This window comes from Setaria viridis, chromosome 9 (assembly GCF_005286985.2).
Source record: "Setaria viridis chromosome 9, Setaria_viridis_v4.0, whole genome shotgun sequence".
Classification (NCBI taxonomy): domain Eukaryota; kingdom Viridiplantae; phylum Streptophyta; class Magnoliopsida; order Poales; family Poaceae; genus Setaria; species Setaria viridis.
Window position 1 is genome coordinate 5,739,029 of NC_048271.2, and position 20,390 is coordinate 5,759,418.

At 42.3% G+C, this 20,390-nt stretch overlaps 1 protein-coding gene across 1 annotated transcript; it reads left to right on the forward strand.

The window, feature by feature from the left end:
- The first annotated feature begins 2,967 nt into the window (after positions 1-2,967).
- LOC117837352 (protein SPIRRIG) lies at positions 2,968-20,175 on the forward strand. Its single transcript, XM_034716962.2, has 19 exons — positions 2,968-3,525; positions 5,448-5,517; positions 5,620-5,705; positions 5,845-5,980; positions 6,064-6,120; positions 6,440-6,613; positions 6,886-7,077; positions 7,169-7,234; positions 7,725-7,839; positions 8,072-9,201; positions 9,452-10,154; positions 10,247-10,349; positions 10,461-11,551; positions 11,631-13,281; positions 13,392-16,418; positions 17,138-17,446; positions 17,587-17,893; positions 18,012-18,158; positions 18,527-20,175. The coding sequence occupies exons 1-19, from the start codon at positions 3,299-3,301 to the stop codon at positions 19,691-19,693; spliced, it is 10,758 nt and encodes a 3,585-aa protein (XP_034572853.1). The 5' UTR covers positions 2,968-3,298; the 3' UTR covers positions 19,694-20,175.
- Positions 20,176-20,390: the final 215 nt, after the last annotated feature.

Genomic DNA, 20,390 nt, shown 5'->3' on the forward strand with positions numbered 1-20,390 from the left:
CAGGGGCTCGGTCGCGGTCGGGGTCAGAGCCCGGAATTATTGCAACCTCAGAACAGGCTGCGAATCATGTTGGTCGTAGCAGCAGCTAGCCTAGCATTAGGCATTAGCGGAGCTAGCTAGTTTATGCTCGACCAGACAGACCTGGCGAGGCCGTGTGCGTGGAGTACTCGCTTCGCCGTCACTGCAGAATTATTGCCGCCATGTGCGCCCGGCGGTAACATTCCGGCCTCGCCAACCACCGCGCCGGATCATGGGCGGTAGATGACGGCTTCTGTAAATTTAAAATGTTATTAACCATACAAACAAACCTCGAAACAAAATTAACACTCGAATCTCAAAGTAAAATGAAGATAATACGTGCAGGTAAAGATATTTTTTTTGACGAGTATTTATTGGTAGACAAAAGGGACGACGAACATGGGCAGAAGCAGCACGGAGCGACGGACGACGGGATCAATGCACGTTACGAAACATCCCTGTCCATGTTTGCCGGAGTTGGACGACGACGACGACCACCGGTTGGCTGCGAGTAATTTGCCGGCTACTAATCGGCAGCCTCCCCCGGCTTAAAGAATAATCTAACAACACCCAGACTTTTAATTCAAAAACCAGGGAGCCACCCTCCGCATGACACTGTCACACTGATGACACGGACCAGCGGGGGGGCCCACCGCCACGCTTCGTCTCCACGCCTGCGACGTCACGCGACGGGGATCCCGCATCCCCTGCGCCGCGGCAGAACAGCGTCGCCGCGCGCGGCCGGCCACGGGGGAGGGGGAGCGCCCCACCGCGCGCTTTGAGATTCGCGGGCGGGCGCTTCGCGGTGGATAAGATTTCGTGGGGGCGGCGGGAGGAGCGGGGTCCTGCCCGCGCCGTTGCGCGTATGGTGGTGGGGCCGAGGAGCGGGTGGTTTGGTGGGTCCCGCTTGGCGGTGTGCGAAGGAGAGGCCCGCACGTCTGACCCTGGGGCGCCACGTGGGAGAGGCCAGACGGTCCGACGTGGTACGCGGCAGGGGACCGGACAGGACAGGACGCTCCGGGCGGCCGATTTCTTTTGTTTTTCTTGTAGCAAAGCCAATGGAATGCTCGATGCCTCAAAGAAACATCTATGATCATTGATGGTTTGGGATATCATGAAAAGTTTCGAGGATATACAGATAATCTCTAACAATCAATGGCTTTCTAGTGATGGATGATATCCAACTTCCTAGCTGCAGATCAAATGGATTTTCCTTTGGATATCAGATATCACTGTAGAGTGAGTAGATATTTGGGATGAGTCCCTAGATTGTGCCATCAGGAGTTATTGAAATCATTAATCTGCCACTGAAACAACCAATGACTTTTCTAGTGATGCATTTCCCGCCTGCTTGCAGTCGCATAAAAACTGCATAAGAATGGAATTTTTATCGTCGTAGCTGGAAATGAAATAGTAATAAAATCCTTGGGACTGCTATGTGGATGTTCTTGAATTTTATGAAACCATTAATCTGTTACAGGGAAAGAATTGTCCATGATGATTTTTTTTTCATGATATGACACTACCATTGTAATTGAGTTACTTTTAGTTCCGCACTTTATAATCTCAAAAGATGTTGCATAGGTAATGGAAAATCTTTAATACCAACACATGAAATAAGCTTCATTGGTCGGCAGTAAAGGATTTGATATTATCAGATGATCCATACACAAACTACCTTCAGTATTTATCTTTTAGTCTTTTTAATTGGACACATAGTGAGAATCATACATGCCCGCATATTTACTTCTTCATATGGAATTCTTTGCATTTGGGGCGATGACTCATATTTCAAAAGAATATTTTTATAGGCATAACACTAGGGTGGTAGGTGAGAAAAGCTCTCCTAATATTTACCTGAAGAGACATCACGAGTCATCGATCTTTTATTTGTTTACGAAACCACCTCCTCATATTTCCTCAACCTCAATGTATAGTTGCCACTCTCTTTTTTGCATAGTTTGGAAAACACCCCCCACTCCCACACCTTGCTACTTTAGGGTTTGACACTATTCAAATCGCCTCCTTGCTAGGTTAGGCTTTGATGCCACTCGATCCCCCTCGTTTGCTACCTTGTTTCATGTGTGTGTACGACGATGCTAAGCATTGATTTTACCACTTCAAATGCCACCTAATAGCTTTGCATTCATCCACTACTTGATCCCTTTTTATGGAATACCATGAATAACCTCCTCCCTCTTTCGATGATCCACCATGCCACCGCTACTCAATTGATGTCTAGGGTACGCAACCTCGATCTAGATGTAAGATCAAAGAGCAATGATAAATAATCTAGACTTAAAGTCCAAAAAGCGCCGATGGTTGACCTGGAAATAAGGTATGATTGACTACAAATCTCCCGGTTCCTATCTTCATTTATATTCGATAGCTTTCCATCTAGATGTAAGGTTCAAGATAACAATAAAGAGAAAAGTGTTTGTGTGCCTCAACCTCTTTTCAACACAGGTGCCAGCGCCAGAGGTCTCTACCATAACCGCACTCAATAAAAGATGAATCATTTTTAAGTTTAATTTTATAGTACTATTTTTGTAAATGCTGATCTACATCGACCGTTGTGTATGTTAACAAGAAGCCTTGATGAAAAAAAAATATTTAGAGAAACAAAAAGTAAATAAATTATTTCGTCCATTAAAAATTATCCTTTTTGCTTGCCAATGTGACCATTTTTAATTTTGTACCTTACATCAAATATGGCACCATCATAAAAGGGGAAATAGTAGGAACACATAGCTCTCCTCTAGAAAAGTCGTAAAGATAAAAGAGTATAAACACGCATGAAAAAAAGTCAGTAGTCAGACAAGGTCACAGTATTGTTGTTACGATGTTACCTACAAGAAACAAATTAAATAAAAAAAGAAAAGAAATAAAAATCATATGGAAGCATAGCAAGCAACCAGGCAACGAAGCCAACCACCATTTACAGAGGACACACTCAAATGTTGCAAACTCGAATAGACGGAGCAGAGCAGGCAGAAGAGAGGCGGCGTCGCGGCGAGGTAGAAGAGAGGAGAGAGAAGGGGCGGAGGCGCGTGGGTGAAAAAGAGGAAACAAAAAAGAAAACGAGGAGGTAGAGAAAACACAAGCAACAGACAACAGCAAAAATAGGAGGTCGGAGGCGACGAGCGGGAGGCGGAGGCGAGGAACAACGTGAATAAAAATTTTATTCGGAGAAACAAGGGGAGGCGGGGAATCGCGTCGGAATTCCGGCGAATCGGCGGGATCCGGCCGGGATCTGCGCGCCGGATGAGGGGTCGGCACCATGAAATGGTCCACATTGCTTAGTAAGGTCGTCTTCGCCGCCGGCCAGCAGCAGGAGCAGCAGCCGCCGCCCCCCCCGCCGCCGCCGCCGGGGTCGCCGCTTCGTCGCCAGCAGGCGGACCAGGACCTCGCCACCCCGAGGCTCAGCTCCGCCTCCACCGGCGGGGACGAGGGCGGCTTCGACGCGGCGGCCGGGAGCTCGCCCTCTGCCGCCGCGTCCCCAGCCAGGTGGGTTCCCCTAGCCGAGTCAAACGCCCAACGGGTCTCGCGTTGCCTGTATCGAATCCGGTGATGCATAGCCAGCTCCGATGCGATCTCGTTGCTCTCGCTTTCCGGGTTTAGCAATGGCGATCGGATTTGGATTCGGGGAACGTTCGATCTCAGATGCTTGCTTTTCCGTTTCATCTGCCCGTATTTGGTTGCCTGTTTGGTGATTTGGTTGGTAGATGTGGGATTATGCGTCATATTAAGGTTTTGACTTGTAGGATTGATACAACTGAATGCCTTTTTAGCTGGAGCTTGGTGACAAACTACACGTCGTTTTGGTATTGCTCTATGGTAGACATGGTGACTTCGGTAGCAATATGCTGGATTAGGACGGTGCCTTGGCAAGAAATGATGCCGGACTAGGATGGTGGTTGCGCGATTCGTTAGCTGCATAGTCAATTCTAGGATTTCTATGTCTGAAGGCTATGGCCCTTGTCCTTTTGGTTTCTTGTGTTTTTGCACGTGCTTTTGAAAACTAACAAAACTGTGGGATTTTGCATTTATCGTAGTAGAGAAAGTGCAACGTTTAGTCATCGCCACTGGGGTTAATTTGACAAGTCGCTTGATTTGCAGTTCGATGTTTGAACTGGGATGCATTGTGGCACTTACCATTCTAAGGTGCTGTGTAGTTTGATTGACTGTGCTGTAGGTTGTTTCTTGAGTTACTGCTCTGCTATGGATATACTTATGCCTTCATTGAATCTTGTTAGATTTCATGCGCTAGCTAGATACTTATAATGAATGTCCTGCTAGGGTCATAGTCAGTTGCTACTATCGATAGTACTACCATATTGATATGCGGGGATAATGGTTAATATTCTCCGCGACCTCCTTCTGCTGCATCGTATTGGCTGGACAATGGCTGATGAGGGTTGCTATGTTATCAATGTGTAGTTACACGATTAGCTGCTTTGGACCCATTTCATAGAGATCATATATATAGAATAAATTATCTAGTTTACTGGGGAATGGAGATTTATTAGCCATACGTGCTTAATTTTGGTTGGGAATTTAAGATTCCTGATTGTTCATTTTCTTATTGGCAATGCTGCAGTGTTTGTGAAACACCATTACACTATTAGGAAAGAACAACGGCTTACTCATTCATGCACTTGTCATTATACTATCCATTTCCCGAACTAACTGTATAATCACTCGGTAAAGGGACAGATACTATGTTATCAGTTATGTTTTCTTGGAACGGGTATAGCATTTGGACCTGATAACAGAAGTTTTACCTCTTATATGCTAGGTTTCTATTTTACCTTTTAGTTTTCTGCCAATCTCTGCAAGCTAACTCATGTATGTGTATGGATCTATGGATCACATATTACTGTACGCGCTCTCGCACATGATAGTATATGCTCCATAGGTTAAGGGGGTGTTTGGATACCACCAGCTAAAGTTTAGCACCTGTCACATCGGATGTTTGGATACTAATTAGGAGTATTAAATATAGGCTAATTACAAAACTAATTGCACAGATGGAGTCTAATTCGCGAGACGAATCTATTAAAGCGTAATTAGTCCATGATTTGACAATGCGGTGCTACAGTAACCATTTGCTAATGATGGATTAATTAGGCTTAATAGATTCGTCTCGCGAATTAGCTCGGGGTTCTGCAATTAATTTTATAATTAGCTCATGTTTAGTCCTCCGAATTAGCATCCGAACATCCGACGTGACACTGCTAAAGTTTAGCAGCTAGTATCCAAACACCCCCTAAGTTCTTGTATTCTAGCTTACAACAATCAAATCAAGGATCTGTGTTCTTCATTTAAAATATTCATTAGGAATTTGGTTCTGCTGTTTCAAGTAAATGATTATGTGCCGCAAAAGCTCTTCATGTTTTCCATTTTATCATTCTTTCAATTGTACTCAGGGGAAAAGATGAGTTGGAATCGGACTTCAGGAGGTTCTGGGAGGAATTTCGCTCTTCCAGCTCTGAAAAGGTACCCTGGCGCTTGTTTTTGTTTTTCTCACCATACATCAATAATCACAACTTGAGCTGGTTCTTACCTTAACATTTTGTTCTGTTTTTTTTTTCGCTGCAGGAGAAAGAAAGGGCCTTAAATTTGGCTGTAGATGTCTTCTGTAGGCTAGTCAAGCAGCATTCTAGTGTAGCTCAATTAGTTGCAAAGTATGATTCTTTACAATTGCACACACTACTTTAATTATTTATGCTGTTATATTGCTCTTATTTTGTTGAGTTCATATCTATCGTTTATGTAAAAAACTGAATATTGGTCTTCTGTTTCTTTCCTTCATAATTTCTACAGGTTAGTAGAAGCACATGTTTTTTCTTTTGTTATTGGAAGAGCTTTTGTTACCGATGTAGAGAAACTAAGAATCCACAGCAAAGGAAGATCACTGCGTGTTGCTGATGTTATTGGCTTCTTTTCAGATATCACGGAGGTTTGTTCTTGTATTGTTTATATAGTGCAATTTCTAGGTTCCAGGTGGCCGTCTCTTATAACCCTTTTCTTTCCACAATCCAGCTTGGTATATGTCCAGGATCGAACTTGTTGTACGCAGTCGAAGTTCTTGTGACAGAGGTTGGTGCAATTGCTATAATTTGATCAAAACAGATTCTGTTGTTCATATATTCTGTTTTCTTTCAATGCAATGTCTGTAGTACTTCGCAAATTAGTGAATGTAATGAATAAGATGAAGAAGCAAGAGGCATCTGCTTTCTCACGCAATTAGTTTCAAAGGGTATTGGGGTGGGTGTCGGGTGGCTCATGGATAAAAATGTACTTAGCTACGATATAGACTTGCTCACTGGTGCTCATATTTTGTATCCAATATGAAACATAACTATGAAATGTTTAAACTAACAAGCATATCTTGTGATGTTTAATTTCTTGGTTACAGACTAATGATAAGCAGCCTCTGTTGGACTCTGGTATTTTGTGCTGCCTTATATATATCCTCAATTCTCTATTGAATCCCAATGAGTACTCCCCAAGTACCTCTCCTGCTCGCCAAGCAGGTTCAAAAATTGAGGAAAGCAAAAAATTGGATCCAACACAATCACGACGGCTTGAGGTAATGCCGATCTTCTGGTTCTCGTAGAAACAGGACTTCCTTTGCAAGACTTTATTGTTGAGATACACAAAATCATAAATCATTTAAGTATTTAACATAGGGTTGGCTGAGCTTTGTGTTTCACCATTCTGCTGTATCCACCTGTATTATCAGTTTATTACAAGTCTTTTGCTTCTTGTTCATATGTGGTATAAGGTGACTATATTTCTTGCTATCATTTTATCCTGGTCAACAAAGGTTTTGACTTCTATTCTTGTTTCTGTTCTATGGAGATTGAGGGGAGCGTAATACATATAATGAAAGCATTGTCGAGCCATCAATCTGCTGCACCAAGTTTAATTGAAGATGATGCCCTACAAGTCCTTTTCCACATGGTTGCAAATGGTTCGCTCTCTGTATTTTCGCAATTCAGGGATGGTATTGTTCCCCTTCACACAATTCAGCTTCATCGCCATGCAATGCAGGTAATTTGAAATGATATAACATCATGTTTTGGAGGGTCATGTTTCTGCTGCATCAACAGTTGCTAAATATATTATGTTCATAACTGAGCAGGTTCTTGGTCTTCTTCTTGCAAATGACAATGGGACTTCTGCCAAGTACATCAGGAAGCACCAGTTGGTACATCATCTATCTGCTCTTTATTGTGGATGAAATGCTGTCCTGTTCTTGGTTTTAGTTGGATTTCTTGACATGAAAGTACAAAATAGCATGTAGCAATCATCCTTAGTTATTCGATCTTCACAGAGAACTAAATATGTCTAGCTGTTATCTGTTGGTATTAGGACATTAGGTTCTCAAACAACAGGAAAAACTTCATTTAAATATCGTAGTATTTCATTTAGGCATTCTTTCAGAAATCAGGCTGATCCTTTTTGGATCGCCAGCTAAACCATTGTAACTGGGCTACCAAAGTTCTGTTTTCTCTCCTTTTTCCTATCACTTTTTTAGGATCTGTGCTGGCAGCATGCCATGATTTGACCACTCCCCATTGTGGTGTTGGGCTGCCATCTTGTGGCAGTTTTCCTTCTATTATTTTACTGGAAAACATCTATTCTTGTGCACATATGTCTGTTCAATCTTACTGACCCTTTCCTATCATGTCTTTTAGATTAAAGTACTCCTTATGGCTGTGAAAGATTTCAATCCTCAGAGTGGTGATGCTGCTTACACCATGGGCATTGTGGATTTGTTACTGGAATGTGTTGAGTTGTCTTACAGGCCTGGTAAGTACTGACAAACTTTGCCACTCAGACGTATTTCTTCCGAGTAGAGATGCTTTGATTCAGTATTTTTCAACGTGTAGAAATTAAATGGCCTTTTTGGTCTGTGTGGTTCTGGTTGGGCTCCCATCTCTAGCCTATCCTGACTTGTTTGGGACTAAATGCTTTGTTGCTGTACAGATTAAATGATAATTCTTGTCTTGGGCTAATATTTAGTATTTGGTTTACTTTGCAGAGTCTGGGTCCATAAGGCTCAGGGAAGACATACACAATGCTCATGGTTACCAGTTCCTTGTTCAGTTTGCTCTTACACTTTGTAGCTTACACAAAAACCAGACTCTCCAATCCTCATCCAAGTTAGTAAGCGGAGAGGATGGGTTCGATCCTTCTCACAGATTAGAACAAGATATATTCTCATGTGACCTTTCACCTCAGTTGTCTAGGTTGCTTGATGTTCTGGTAAATTTGTCACAAGTTGGACCCTCTGAAAATGGTGGTGGTAAAAGTTTAAAATCCTCTCACGCGAAAGGAACAGGGCACAACAGAAGCCGAACTCCATCTGCTGACAAATTTGATGAGGTGATGGAAGTTAGTAGCCCCAAGGTAAAAGATCTTGATGCCATTCAGATGCTACAAGATATTTTTCTGAAGGCAGACAACTTGGAAGTGCAAGCTGAAGTTCTCAATAGAATGTTCAAGATTTTCTCGAGCCATCTTGAAAATTACAAGCTGTGCCAACAACTACGTACAGTTCCTCTTTTTATCCTAAACATGGGCAGCTTCCCTGCAGCACTACAAGAGGTCATTTTAAAAATTTTGGAATATGCTGTCACGGTTGTAAACTGCATTCCAGAGCAGGAGTTGTTGTCACTCTGTTGCTTATTGCAACAACCAATTTCTACTAGTCTTAAGCATACAGTGCTTTCGTTCTTCGTTAAGCTCCTCTCCTTTGATCAGCAGTACAAGAAAGTTCTCAGAGAAGTTGGTGTCTTGGGGGTATTGTTAGATGACTTGAAGCAAAACAAGCTTTTCTTTGGAGATGAGCAGCACAACAAGGCCTTTGAGTCTACAGAGAGGATATCTAATGCAAGTAATTTTCAGAAGACGGTGGACAACAAAGATGCAATTCTTTCGCCAAAGTTAATGGCTTCTAGTTCCGCAAAATTTCCCATGTTTGAAGATGAAGGAACAATTACTGTTGCATGGGATTGTCTTTTTTATCTGCTGAAAAGAGCTGAGCCTAACCAGCAATCATTCCGATCGTCCAATGGCGTCAACATCATTCTTCCTTTCTTGGTATCTGAAAGTCACAGATCTGGTGTATTACGACTATTGTCATGCCTGATAATTGAAGATTCTCTTCAGGTTTGTGTTTGTAGCTGACTATCCCATGAAAACAACAAAGCATTTTTCTTCTGAAACATTTTTAGTTTAGGAGCCTAAATGTTAAATTCTCTAATTCATGAGTCTTGGTGGAGCACATGTTCAAGTTGAAGGACTTCACTTTCCTATGCTCACTGTATATTTCTGACCATGCCTAGTGATTTTTTTAGCAGCAGCAGTGGCATGCATGTGAACTTGACCTAACTTTACATATGAATACTTCTGTTTTCAGGCTCATCCAGAAGAAATAGGATCACTGGTTGAAATCTTGAAGAGTGGGATGGTATCAACCTCATCAGGTTCTCAATTCAAGCTTGATAATGATGCAAAATGTGATACATTTGGTGCTTTGTGGCGCATTCTTGGGGCAAATAGTTCAGCACAAAGAATTTTTGGAGAAGCCACTGGATTTTCCCTGCTACTGACAATGCTGCATAGTTTCCAGAACGACAGCGAAAATGAAGAGACTGAATCATCTTTACATACTCATATGAAGATCTTTGGTTTTCTATTGCGAGCAATGACAGCTGCAGTATGCAACAATTCTGTCAATAGGGTAAGGCTGCACACAATCCTTTCGTCGAACACTTTCTATGATCTGCTCTCTGAGTCTGGGTTGCTCTGTGTGGACTGTGAAAAACAAGTTATTTTGCTTTTGCTTGAGCTTGCACTTGAGATTGTTCTTCCACCCACGAGTAACTTGCAAGTAGAGTGCATTTCATCTGAAACCTCAGAGGATGAATCGAGCTTCTTATCTGCAACATCATTTGGACTTTCAAGGCTTGACAAGGAGCGCGTGTACAATGCTAGTGCAGTTGTTGTGTTGATCCGTTCTTTGCTGGTTTTTACACCTAAAGTGCAACTTGAGTTGCTGAGATTCATTGAGAAGCTAGCAAATGCTGGTCCATTCAACCAGGAGAATTTAACTTCCGTTGGTATGGACAAAAGAAATTCTTGTTACCCTTTTTCTTTTGACTCATTTTGACAAGGGCACCTTATGTTTTTTTGTTACTCTTTCATTACGCAGGATGTGTTGGCCTTCTACTTGAGACAATCAGCCCGTTTTTGGAGGGCTCCTCTCCTATTCTTAATCATGCCTTGAGAATTGTTGAACTGCTAGGTGCTTACAGGTCAGTTATATCCATTGCATTTTCATCGCAACAATTCCATCTTCTTGTTTTTTTTTGAGGGCAATTCCATCTTCTTGTTTTGTGGTACATGATTTCTCTTCTATTTCCCAGGTTGTCTTCCTCCGAGCTAAGACTTCTTGTGAGATATATTCTTCAGCTGAAAGTGAAGCGTTCAGGTCATCTTTTTGTTAATATGATGGACAAATTGATTCAAATGGAAGATACCAGACATGGAAATGTGTCTCTAGCTCCTTTTATTGAAATGGACATGAGCAAAGCCGGCCATGCATCTATTCAAGTTTCATTAGGAGAAAGAACATGGCCGCCTGTTTCTGGGTACTCTTTTGTTTGCTGGTTCCAATTTCAGAACTTCTTTAAAGGCCAGCCGAAGGAAGCAGAAAAAACATCTAAAGGGGCCTATGGTAAAAGGAGCGGGCATGTTTTGCGCATGTTTTCTGTAGGTGCAGTGGATGATGCCAACACTCTATATGCTGAACTTTATCTACATGATAATGGTGTTTTTACTATATCTACGGGCAGTTCAAGTTCATTGTCATTTCCTGGCATTGAAATGGAAGAAGGAAAATGGCATCATCTTGCTGTTGTTCATAGTAAGCCAAATGCACTAGCTGGTCTTTTCCAAGCAAGTGTAGCTAGCCTGTATCTTGATGGAAAGCTGAGGCACACTGGGAAGCTTGGATACTCACCATCCCCGTTTGGTAAATCTTTGCAAGTAACACTTGGCACGCCTACTATCCGTGGGAAAGTTTCTGATATGTCATGGAGGCTCAGGTGTTGTTATCTTTTTGAGGAGGTCTTGACACCCGGGGGCATTTGTTTCATGTACATTCTTGGGCAAGGGTATCGAGGATTGTTCCAGGACACTGATCTTCTGAGATTTGTACCAAATTGGGCCTGTGGTGGGGAGGTAATGGCAATCCTGGATTCATTAGAAGTGGATGTACCTGCATCTTCAAGTAGCCAGCGTGTTGACAGTTCAATGAAACAAGGAAACTCTAGACTTGAGATCAGTGGAATTGTTTGGGACATGGAAAGGTTAAGAAATCTCTCCTTACAATTGTCTGGTAGGAAGCTAATATTTGCATTTGATGGAACCTCATCAGATGCTTTTCGAGCATCTGGGACCCTTTCGTTGCTGAACCTTGTTGATCCAACTTCTGCTGCTGCATCCCCAATAGGAGGTGTGCAATGTCGTCTAGCTATTTTTTTTGTTTTTGAATTGCAATACACCAAAATTCAATTAGTTGTTCATATTGACAGGTATACCAAGATATGGACGTCTAAGTGGTGATGTTTACATCTGTAATCAGTGCACAATTGGTGACACTGTTCAAACAGTCGGTGGGATGCCTGTTGTGCTTGCTCTTGTTGAAGCTGCTGAAACTAGGGATATGCTGCATATGGCGCTGGAGCTGCTTGCATTATCTCTTCAGCAGAGCCATCAAAATGTAAAAAACATGCAGGCCTTGAGGGGTTATCATCTTCTTGCACTTTTTCTGCATAGGAGAATGTCACTATTTGATATGCAATCTCTCGATATCTTCTTCCGTATTGCTGCCTGTGAAGCTTCCTTTCCTGAGCCAAAGAAATCAAAGATAAATCGGACAGCAAGCTATGCATCTGGGATGTCCCCAGATGCCAGCCTTGATGATCTTACCTTACCCAAGTTTGGCGATGATGTGTCGTCCGGTGGATCACATGGGGATCTAGATGAATTTTCACCTCAAAAGGATTCATTTAGCCACTTGTCTGAGCTGGAGAATGCTGACTTAGCTGGCCAGAGTTCTGAATTCATAGTCTTGTCAAATGCTGATATGGTCGAACACGTTCTCTTGGACTGGACTATATGGGTTGCTGCTCCTATATCAGTGCAAATAACACTTCTTGGATTTCTCGAGAGGATGGTATCCATGCATTGGTTCCGAAATCACAACCTTACAATACTGCGCCGGATCAATCTTGTTCAGCATCTTCTTGTTACTTTACAACGTGGTGATGTTGAAATTCCCGTGCTGGAGAAGCTAGTTGTGCTACTAGGTGTCATCCTGGAGGATGGTTTTCTAGCTTCTGAGCTGGAACTTGTTGTAAGATTCATAATAATGACATTTGATCCTCCAGAGCTTACACCAAACCACCAGATTGTCCGGGAGGCTATGGGAAAGCATGTTATTGTGAGGAACATGTTATTGGAAATGCTTATTGATCTACAAGTAACCATAAATGCTGAAGAATTGCTGGAACAATGGCATAAAGTTGTCTCGTCCAGACTGGTCACATATTTCCTTGATGAAGCTGTACATCCAACTAGCATGAGATGGATCACGACTCTTTTAGGAGTTTGCCTTACATCATCAACTACATTTGCACTGAAGTTTCGTGCAAGTGGAGGTTTTCAAGGGTTGAATCATGTGCTTCCAAGCTTTCACGATTCTCCAGAAATATACTATATATTGTTTTGTTTGGTGTTTGGGAAGCCTGTTTATCCTCGAGTACCAGAGGTCCGAATGCTTGATTTCCATGCTCTCATGCCTAGCGATGGAAACTATGGAGAATTGAAGTTTGTGGATCTATTGGACACTATAATTGCAATGGCAAAAGCTACATTTGATTCCTTGATTATGAAATCTATGCTTGCACACCAGAATAGCAATCTTTCACATCTTAGTGGCACCTTGGTTGCTGATCTTGATGAGGCGACCTCGGACATGGGAGGTGATCTTCAAGGTGAAGCTCTGATGCATAAGACATATGCTGCAAGGTTAATGGGTGGTGAAGCAGCAGCACCTGCTGTTGCTACTTCAATATTGAGGTTCATGGTTGATCTGGCAAAGATGTGCGCACCATTCTCTGCTGTTTGCAGGCGGCATGATTTCCTGGAAAGCTGTGTTGATTTATATTTTTCTTGTGTAAGGTTTGTACAATGTGTCAATGCGCATATATCATGTTACTTTTTTCCCACAGCAATATATCATGTTACTTGGTGCAGAGATGTTTATAATAAGCCTTGGTTTGGTTGTGTAGGTCTGATTGTGCTCTGAAGATGGCAAAAGATCTTACAACTGCTGCAACTGATGAGAAGAATGTCCATGACAATGACAATGGAAGTTCAAAGGACACCTTTTCAAGTTTACCACATGATCAGGAGCAATCTGCCAATACAATGAGTGTAACAAGTTTTCCTCAGGAGCCAAAAAGTTCCAGTTCAGAAAGTACCGGCGTGCCGAACGCTTTTGAAACCGCTGAAGTAAAAGCAGATGATTCTTCGAATCGGGAGCAGGAGCTCAGTACTAAGGTTTTAAATGGTCAAGCAAACCAAATGTTTAATAATGCTCATGATCAAGGACGGATCACAGCACCCAGTGCAAATGGCATTGCTGAATCCCACCAAGTAACTGATTCACCCAACTCTGTTTCTATGAATAATGTTGGATCCCCTGTTTTATCCGAGAGATCAACCCACAGAGCGGCTAGTACCCCTTCTGCATCTCCAATGGCTCCATTCACATCTTGGCCTGGTAGTGCAGGATCATATAGTGATGGTAGACACCTGACAGCCTCTCCATCCATGGCTTCATCTATATCTGGGATAGACCTGGACTCATCCCCAGATCCGAAGACAAATATTCAGAGTTCGCCTGCCGTGAATACCCTTTTCCCAATCAGTTCCAAGCTTTTGCTTGACATAGATGATTTAGGTTATGGGGGTGGCCCATGTTCTGCAGGAGCAACTGCTGTTCTAGATTTTGTTGCTCAAATCCTTGCTGACATTATATCAGAGCAGTTTAAAGCAGCACTTTTTATTGAGAGCGTTTTGGAGTCCGTACCCTTGTTTGTTGATATTGAATCTGCTCTTGTTTTTCAAGGCTTGTGCCTAAGCAGATTGATGAACTTCCTTGAAAGAAAGCTCTTGCTTGATGATGAAGAAGATGGGAAGAAACTTGACAAGAGCCGCTGGTCTGCCAATTTGGACCCACTTTGCTGGATGATAGTTGATCGTGTGTACATGGGCTGCTTTCCAACCCCACTCAGGGTACTACAAACGCTAGAATTTTTAATGTCCATGTTGCAGCTTTCTAACAAAGATGGCCGTATCGAAGATGCTGTGCCTCCAGGTAAAGGTATTTTGTCCATTGCTCGAGGAAGCAGGCAACTTGATCCTTACATCCATGCCATATTGAAGAACACAAACCGGATGATAATGTACTGTTTCCTGCCAACATTCCTTAAAAGTATGGGGGAAGATGATCTACTTGCAAATCTTGCATTCCTAACAGAAACTGGGAGGAGTTTAGCTTCTAAACCTCATCAGGAAGACTTTTCTGTTGATATTTGTACAGTTCTTCAGCTTCTAATTGCCAACAAGAGACTGGTGCTCTGCCCAAGCAATGTTGATACTGATCTAATGTGTTGTTTCTGCATAAATTTAATGGCACTTCTCCAAGACAAGAGACTAACAGCTCAAAACTTGGCGGTTGATTTACTTAAATACTTGGTAGTGCATCGTCGCCAATCTCTTGAGGACCTTTTAGTTTGTAAGCCTAACCAAGGGCAGCAACTGGACATCCTTCATGGAGGACTTGACAAATTGCTCACTGGAAGTACCTCAATGTTTTTTGAATGGCTCCAAAGTTCTCAGCAAACAATAAGTAAAGTGTTGGACCAGTGCGCATTAATAATGTGGGTTCAATATATTACTGGCTCAGCAAAATTTCCTGGCGTGAGAATAAAAGGAATGGAAGTCAGGCGCAGGAAAGAGATGGGACGGAAATCTCGGGAATCTGTAAAACTAGATGTCAGGCACTGGGAACAGATAAATGAGCGGAGGTATAATCTTGATTTGGTTCGTGATGTGATGTCTACAGAGCTAAGAGCAATCCGTCAAGATAAATACGGATGGATATTGCATGGGGAAAGTGAGTGGCAAAGCCAGCTCCAAGAACTTGTTCACGAGAGAGGTATTTTTCCCATGCGGCAATCATCCACAGAACCTGCGTGGCAGCTATGTGCTGTTGAAGGACCATATAGAATGCGGAAGAAACTTGAACACTCCAAATTTAAGATAGATACTATTCAGAATGTTCTAACCAGCAACCTTGGATTCGATGATGCTAAGATGACCAGTAAAGAGGATGGAGACTTGTTGATGACATCTGGGTCAGATACAATGTCAGGCTTGAATCTTTTGGATTATGGCACTGAACAGAAGGATCTTGATGCTGCTGAATTTGCATCGTTCAAAGACGATGACGACATATTCAAAGGAGGAAGCACAATTTCAGCTCCAATTGGCTGGACTGATGATAAAAGTAGCATTAATGAACAAAGCCTTCATTCTGCTACGGAATTTGGAGCAAAATCAAGTTCCCTTTCTTTTCACATGACAGAGAGTCACCATGGTAAATCTGAACTTAGTTCGCCAAGGAGGGCACCTTCAGTAAAAGGTACTGATGCAAAAACTTCGGAGGATAAATCAGAAAAGGAGTTGCTTGACAATGGTGAATACCTTATCCGACCCTATCTGGAACCCTATGAGAAAATAAGGCATAAGTACAACTGTGAAAGGGTTGCAGGTCTTGATAAACGCGATGGAATATTTCTAATAGGAGAACTTTGCTTATACATTATTGAGAACTTCTACATTGATGATTCCAATTGCATTTGTGAAAAGAGCAGTGAAGATGAGCTCTCCGTCATTGATCAAGCTTTAGGTGTAAACAAGGATATAATGGGAAGCAGTGAATCTCAGCTGAAATCACCTTCCATGTGGGGTGCGACAGCAAAGGTCGGTCTTGGTGGCAGAGCATGGGCATATAACGGAGGTGCTTGGGGTAAGGAGAAGCTTTGCAGCAGCAGCAATCTGCCTCATCCATGGCATATGTGGAAGCTTGATAGTGTTCATGAGCTACTAAAACGTGATTACCAGCTCCGCCCTGTCGCAATAGAAATTTTCAGCATGGATGGTTGCAATGAGCTTCTAGTTTTCCACAAAAAGGAGAGGGAAGAAGTTTTCAGAAACCTTATTGCCATGAATCTCCCGCGGAATAGCATGTATGTATTCTTAATCTCTTGCAGTTACACATGCTCAGTAGTTACCATGTGAATGCATAGCAGTAAGATACCACTTCCTAGTTCCTAATAGACTTAAAATGAATCCAAAACAATTAATTGGCTATCTATAGAACTATAATGGTGTGAAAGGTAATAGGTAGCAATTCTTGACATCATGCTCCAGAGGAATTAACATTCATTCTTCAATGTGAGTGAAGTTACTTTTTTGTCAGCACCTTGCTTGATAAACATGCAACTGACTGTTTTTGTCGTCGTAAGTTCTGGCATTTAGGACATGTAGTATCGGAACCACAGTATATTCCTACTTTCCATAGGTTCATGGCTCAATTTCCATTTTCCTTGCTCGATAGGTTTTCTATTAGAATTATCAGTCTTGATATCGCTGGAATCTGGCTGCCTTTTTCACCAAAAAATTATATATCAATTATGTTTTTTTTTCTTGCACGGTGTTGTGACTTTTGAAAGAACACCATAGTAAGCTCTATTTCAGTGATACACTGGATTTTTATGTTTGCTATCTGTTCTTCTGTATGTCTCATGCAGTTAATAGGTGAAGATGTTTCCTTTATCTTCTGCATTGTGTGAACTATTTGTAGTTGTAATTGCAATACCTGGCATTTTATTTGCTATTACTTATCATTAGATTTCTTGAGCATGAGAACCTTATTAATAATTGAAGAAAACACCCCTTTCTGCAGGTTGGACACAACCATATCAGCATCCTCTAAACAGGACAGCGGTGAGGGGAGCCGTCTTTTTAAAGTCATGGCAAAATCGTTTTCTAAAAGATGGCAAAGTGGAGAAATTACGAACTTCCAATATCTCATGCATCTAAATACACTTGCTGGTCGAGGTTATAGTGATCTCACACAGTACCCAGTATTTCCATGGGTTCTCGCAGATTATGAGAGCGATACTTTAGATCTGAGAAATCCACAGACATTTCGCAAGCTTGATAAACCTATGGGATGTCAAACAGAGGAAGGAGAAGACGAATTTCGCAAGAGGTTGGTTCATCTCTAGCATCAATTTTATCCTTTTGTTTTTCTTTCAATTTTTTTAAAAAACTAGCATTTTTAAATTTGCTAAATGCTTGAGGTCTGTTTGTCTAACTCTCAATTGAAATTCATTCTTTTGTTCCTTTCAGATATGATAGCTGGGATGACCCTGACGTACCAAAGTTTCATTATGGTTCTCATTATTCAAGTGCTGGAATTGTCCTTTTCTATCTCTTGAGGTTGCCTCCTTTTAGCACAGAAAATCAGAAATTGCAGGGTGGACAATTTGACCATGCAGATCGATTATTCAACAGTGTGAAAGATACATGGGTAAGTGCTGCTGGCAAAAGCAACACATCTGATGTGAAAGAACTGATCCCTGAGTTCTATTATTTGCCTGAATTTTTGGAAAACCGGTTTAATCTGGATCTGGGCGAGAAGCAATCAGGAGAGAAGGTATACTTTCACAAAATTGCACCTACTAATCTTTGCTCTAGACCAGATGCAATGACTCTGGAAAGCTCAGGTCGGTTGGAGGCAAGCATGTAATAACTTCCTTAAATGATGCTTTCAGGTTGGTGATGTTGTTCTGCCACCTTGGGCTAAAGGCAGTACCAGAGAATTCATTAGGAAGCATCGGGAAGCATTGGAGTCAGATTATGTATCTGAGAATCTACATCATTGGATTGATCTTATTTTTGGATATAAGCAGAGAGGAAAGGTAAAGCATCTCTGGTTTCTGCATTTGCATTTTTTCCCTAGTGGTGTTGCTGTTACCCTCTCTAATCATCACAGCACAGATATGTTTTGTTTTGAAACAAGGATAGCATCTTTTTCTATCAATCCATCTGCTTCATATTATATGTTCCCTATTATACTTGCATGGTCTCTGAGATGTAATTTTGACCAATGATTACCACATATTATGTTAGGAAAGTTATTTTTCGGGAGTTCCTTTCCAAGCACAGATTAAGTGACTTGTAATGTGAAACAGAGGGTATTTCTGTAGGTCATGTTATGCATTTCATTTGGTAGTATTACTCATTTACCGACATGATTTTGATATTTATTTTGTTTTATATATGGCAGGCAGCTGAAGATGCTGTCAATGTCTTCTATCACTACACATATGAAGGCAATGTTGATATTGATGCAGTATCAGATCCTACCATGAAGGCTTCAATACTGGCACAAATCAACCATTTTGGTCAGACCCCAAAACAGTTATTCCAAAAACCACACCCACAAAGACGGACTGACAGGAAAGTCCCTCCTCATCCTCTACGGTACAGCGCCTATCTTACACAACAAGAGATTCGCAAGACAGCATCTTCAGTGTCCCAGATTGTCTCCTACAATGATAAGATCCTAATTGCCGCAGCTAACAGCTTGCTTAAACCAATAGCTTACAGTGAATACATTTCCTGGGGATTCCCTGACCGAAGCTTGAGAATATTGACATATGATCAGGATAGACTTTTGTCCACACATGAAAACCTTCATGGTGGTAGTCAAATTCAGTGCACTGGAGTGAGCCATGACGGCAATATTCTCACCACAGGTGGTGATGATGGAGTTGTTGCAGTGTGGCGATTTGTGAAGGATGGCATCCGCCGTCTCCTGAGAATGGAGAAGGCTTTGTGTGCTCACACGGGCAAGATAACTTGCGTCTATGTCAGCCAGCCTTACTCATTAATTGTGTCAGGCTCTGACGACTGTTCTGTTATTTTGTGGGACCTGACAAGTTTGGTCTTTGTGAAGCAGCTACCAAGGTTCCCAGCATCAGTATCTGCGCTACATGTGAACAACCTCACTGGTGAGATTCTGACCGGTGCTGGTGTTCTTTTTGCTGTTTGGAGCATCAATGGGGACTGCCTTGCTGTGGTGAACACCTCACAGCTTCCTTCTGACCTCATCTTATCTGTGGCAAGCACAACACACTCGGACTGGCAGGACACCAACTGGTATGTGACAGGTCATCAAAGTGGCGCTGTTAAGGTATGGAAAATGGTGCACTGCTCGTCTGATGAGGCAGTAAATAGCAAGAGCAAATCGCCTGCAATCCCTTCTGGTGGGCTTAGCTTGAATGGCCAAACACCAGAGTATAGGCTACTTCTGCAGAAGGTGCTCAAGTCTCATAAGCATCCTGTCACTGCCCTTTGTATACCACCGGACCTGAAACAGCTTCTTAGCGGGGATGCCAGCGGTCACTTGCTTTCGTGGTCATTGAAAGACGACAGTTTCAAGGGTTCATAGCGACAGTCAAATTTAGGGATTCATCTGCACATGTAGAAAGCGCTGATTAAATTATATCTGGTCTCTCTCATCCAGAACTGATGAGCATAGGCGTGCATTGAGAAAAGAGCTCAGATCGGCGTGCTACCAGAGTATACGAAGGTTTCCTTGGATGCCCATGACCTGGCCATTCGATGATTCGGGCCAGAGGGAAATTGAAATACAACAGACACACGTTGAAAGGATGAAGTGGATGAGGCCATTGAGGCGTCGCCGCGCTGACATCATAATCTTATACTGTGAATTATCAGATGGCTGTACCTTCTCTTCTTGTTTTTTTGAGGAGAAAAGGATTCATGCTGGGGGGTTGTAGGGTGCGCCAGTGTTTGTAAAGTTTGTACAGGGTAATTTTGGTGGTGCCGGTTTGAGGCGGACGATGATGATGTATTGTCTCGATGTTTTGTTTGGGGCTGCGGAAGCAAAGGAAAGAGGTGTTAGGTTCAGTTTCTCTCCCTCCCTCCCCCCCTTGAAGTGTTGTTGTTCATTCTTTGACTGGGTGTAATTTGCGCACCCTTGTTTACTTGTGTTCGGTCAGATCATTTGCGCTTGCACGTACATACATGCACGCAAGAGTTTTGCTCAACAAAGCGAATCCATGGTTCAGTTGGGAGTATAATCTGTTGTAGATCATTCCGGCGCGCATTTGCGATGCAATTGT

Coding starts and splice junctions, on each gene's coding strand:
- LOC117837352 (XM_034716962.2), top strand. CDS start 3,299: ATGAAATGGTCCACATTGCTTAGTAAGGTCGTCTTCGCCGCCGGCCAG. Junction 5,981..6,063: donor TCTTTTCAGATATCACGGAG/GTTTGTTCTTGT, acceptor TCCACAATCCAG/CTTGGTATATGTCCAGGATC. Junction 7,235..7,724: donor ACATCAGGAAGCACCAGTTG/GTACATCATCTA, acceptor CATGTCTTTTAG/ATTAAAGTACTCCTTATGGC.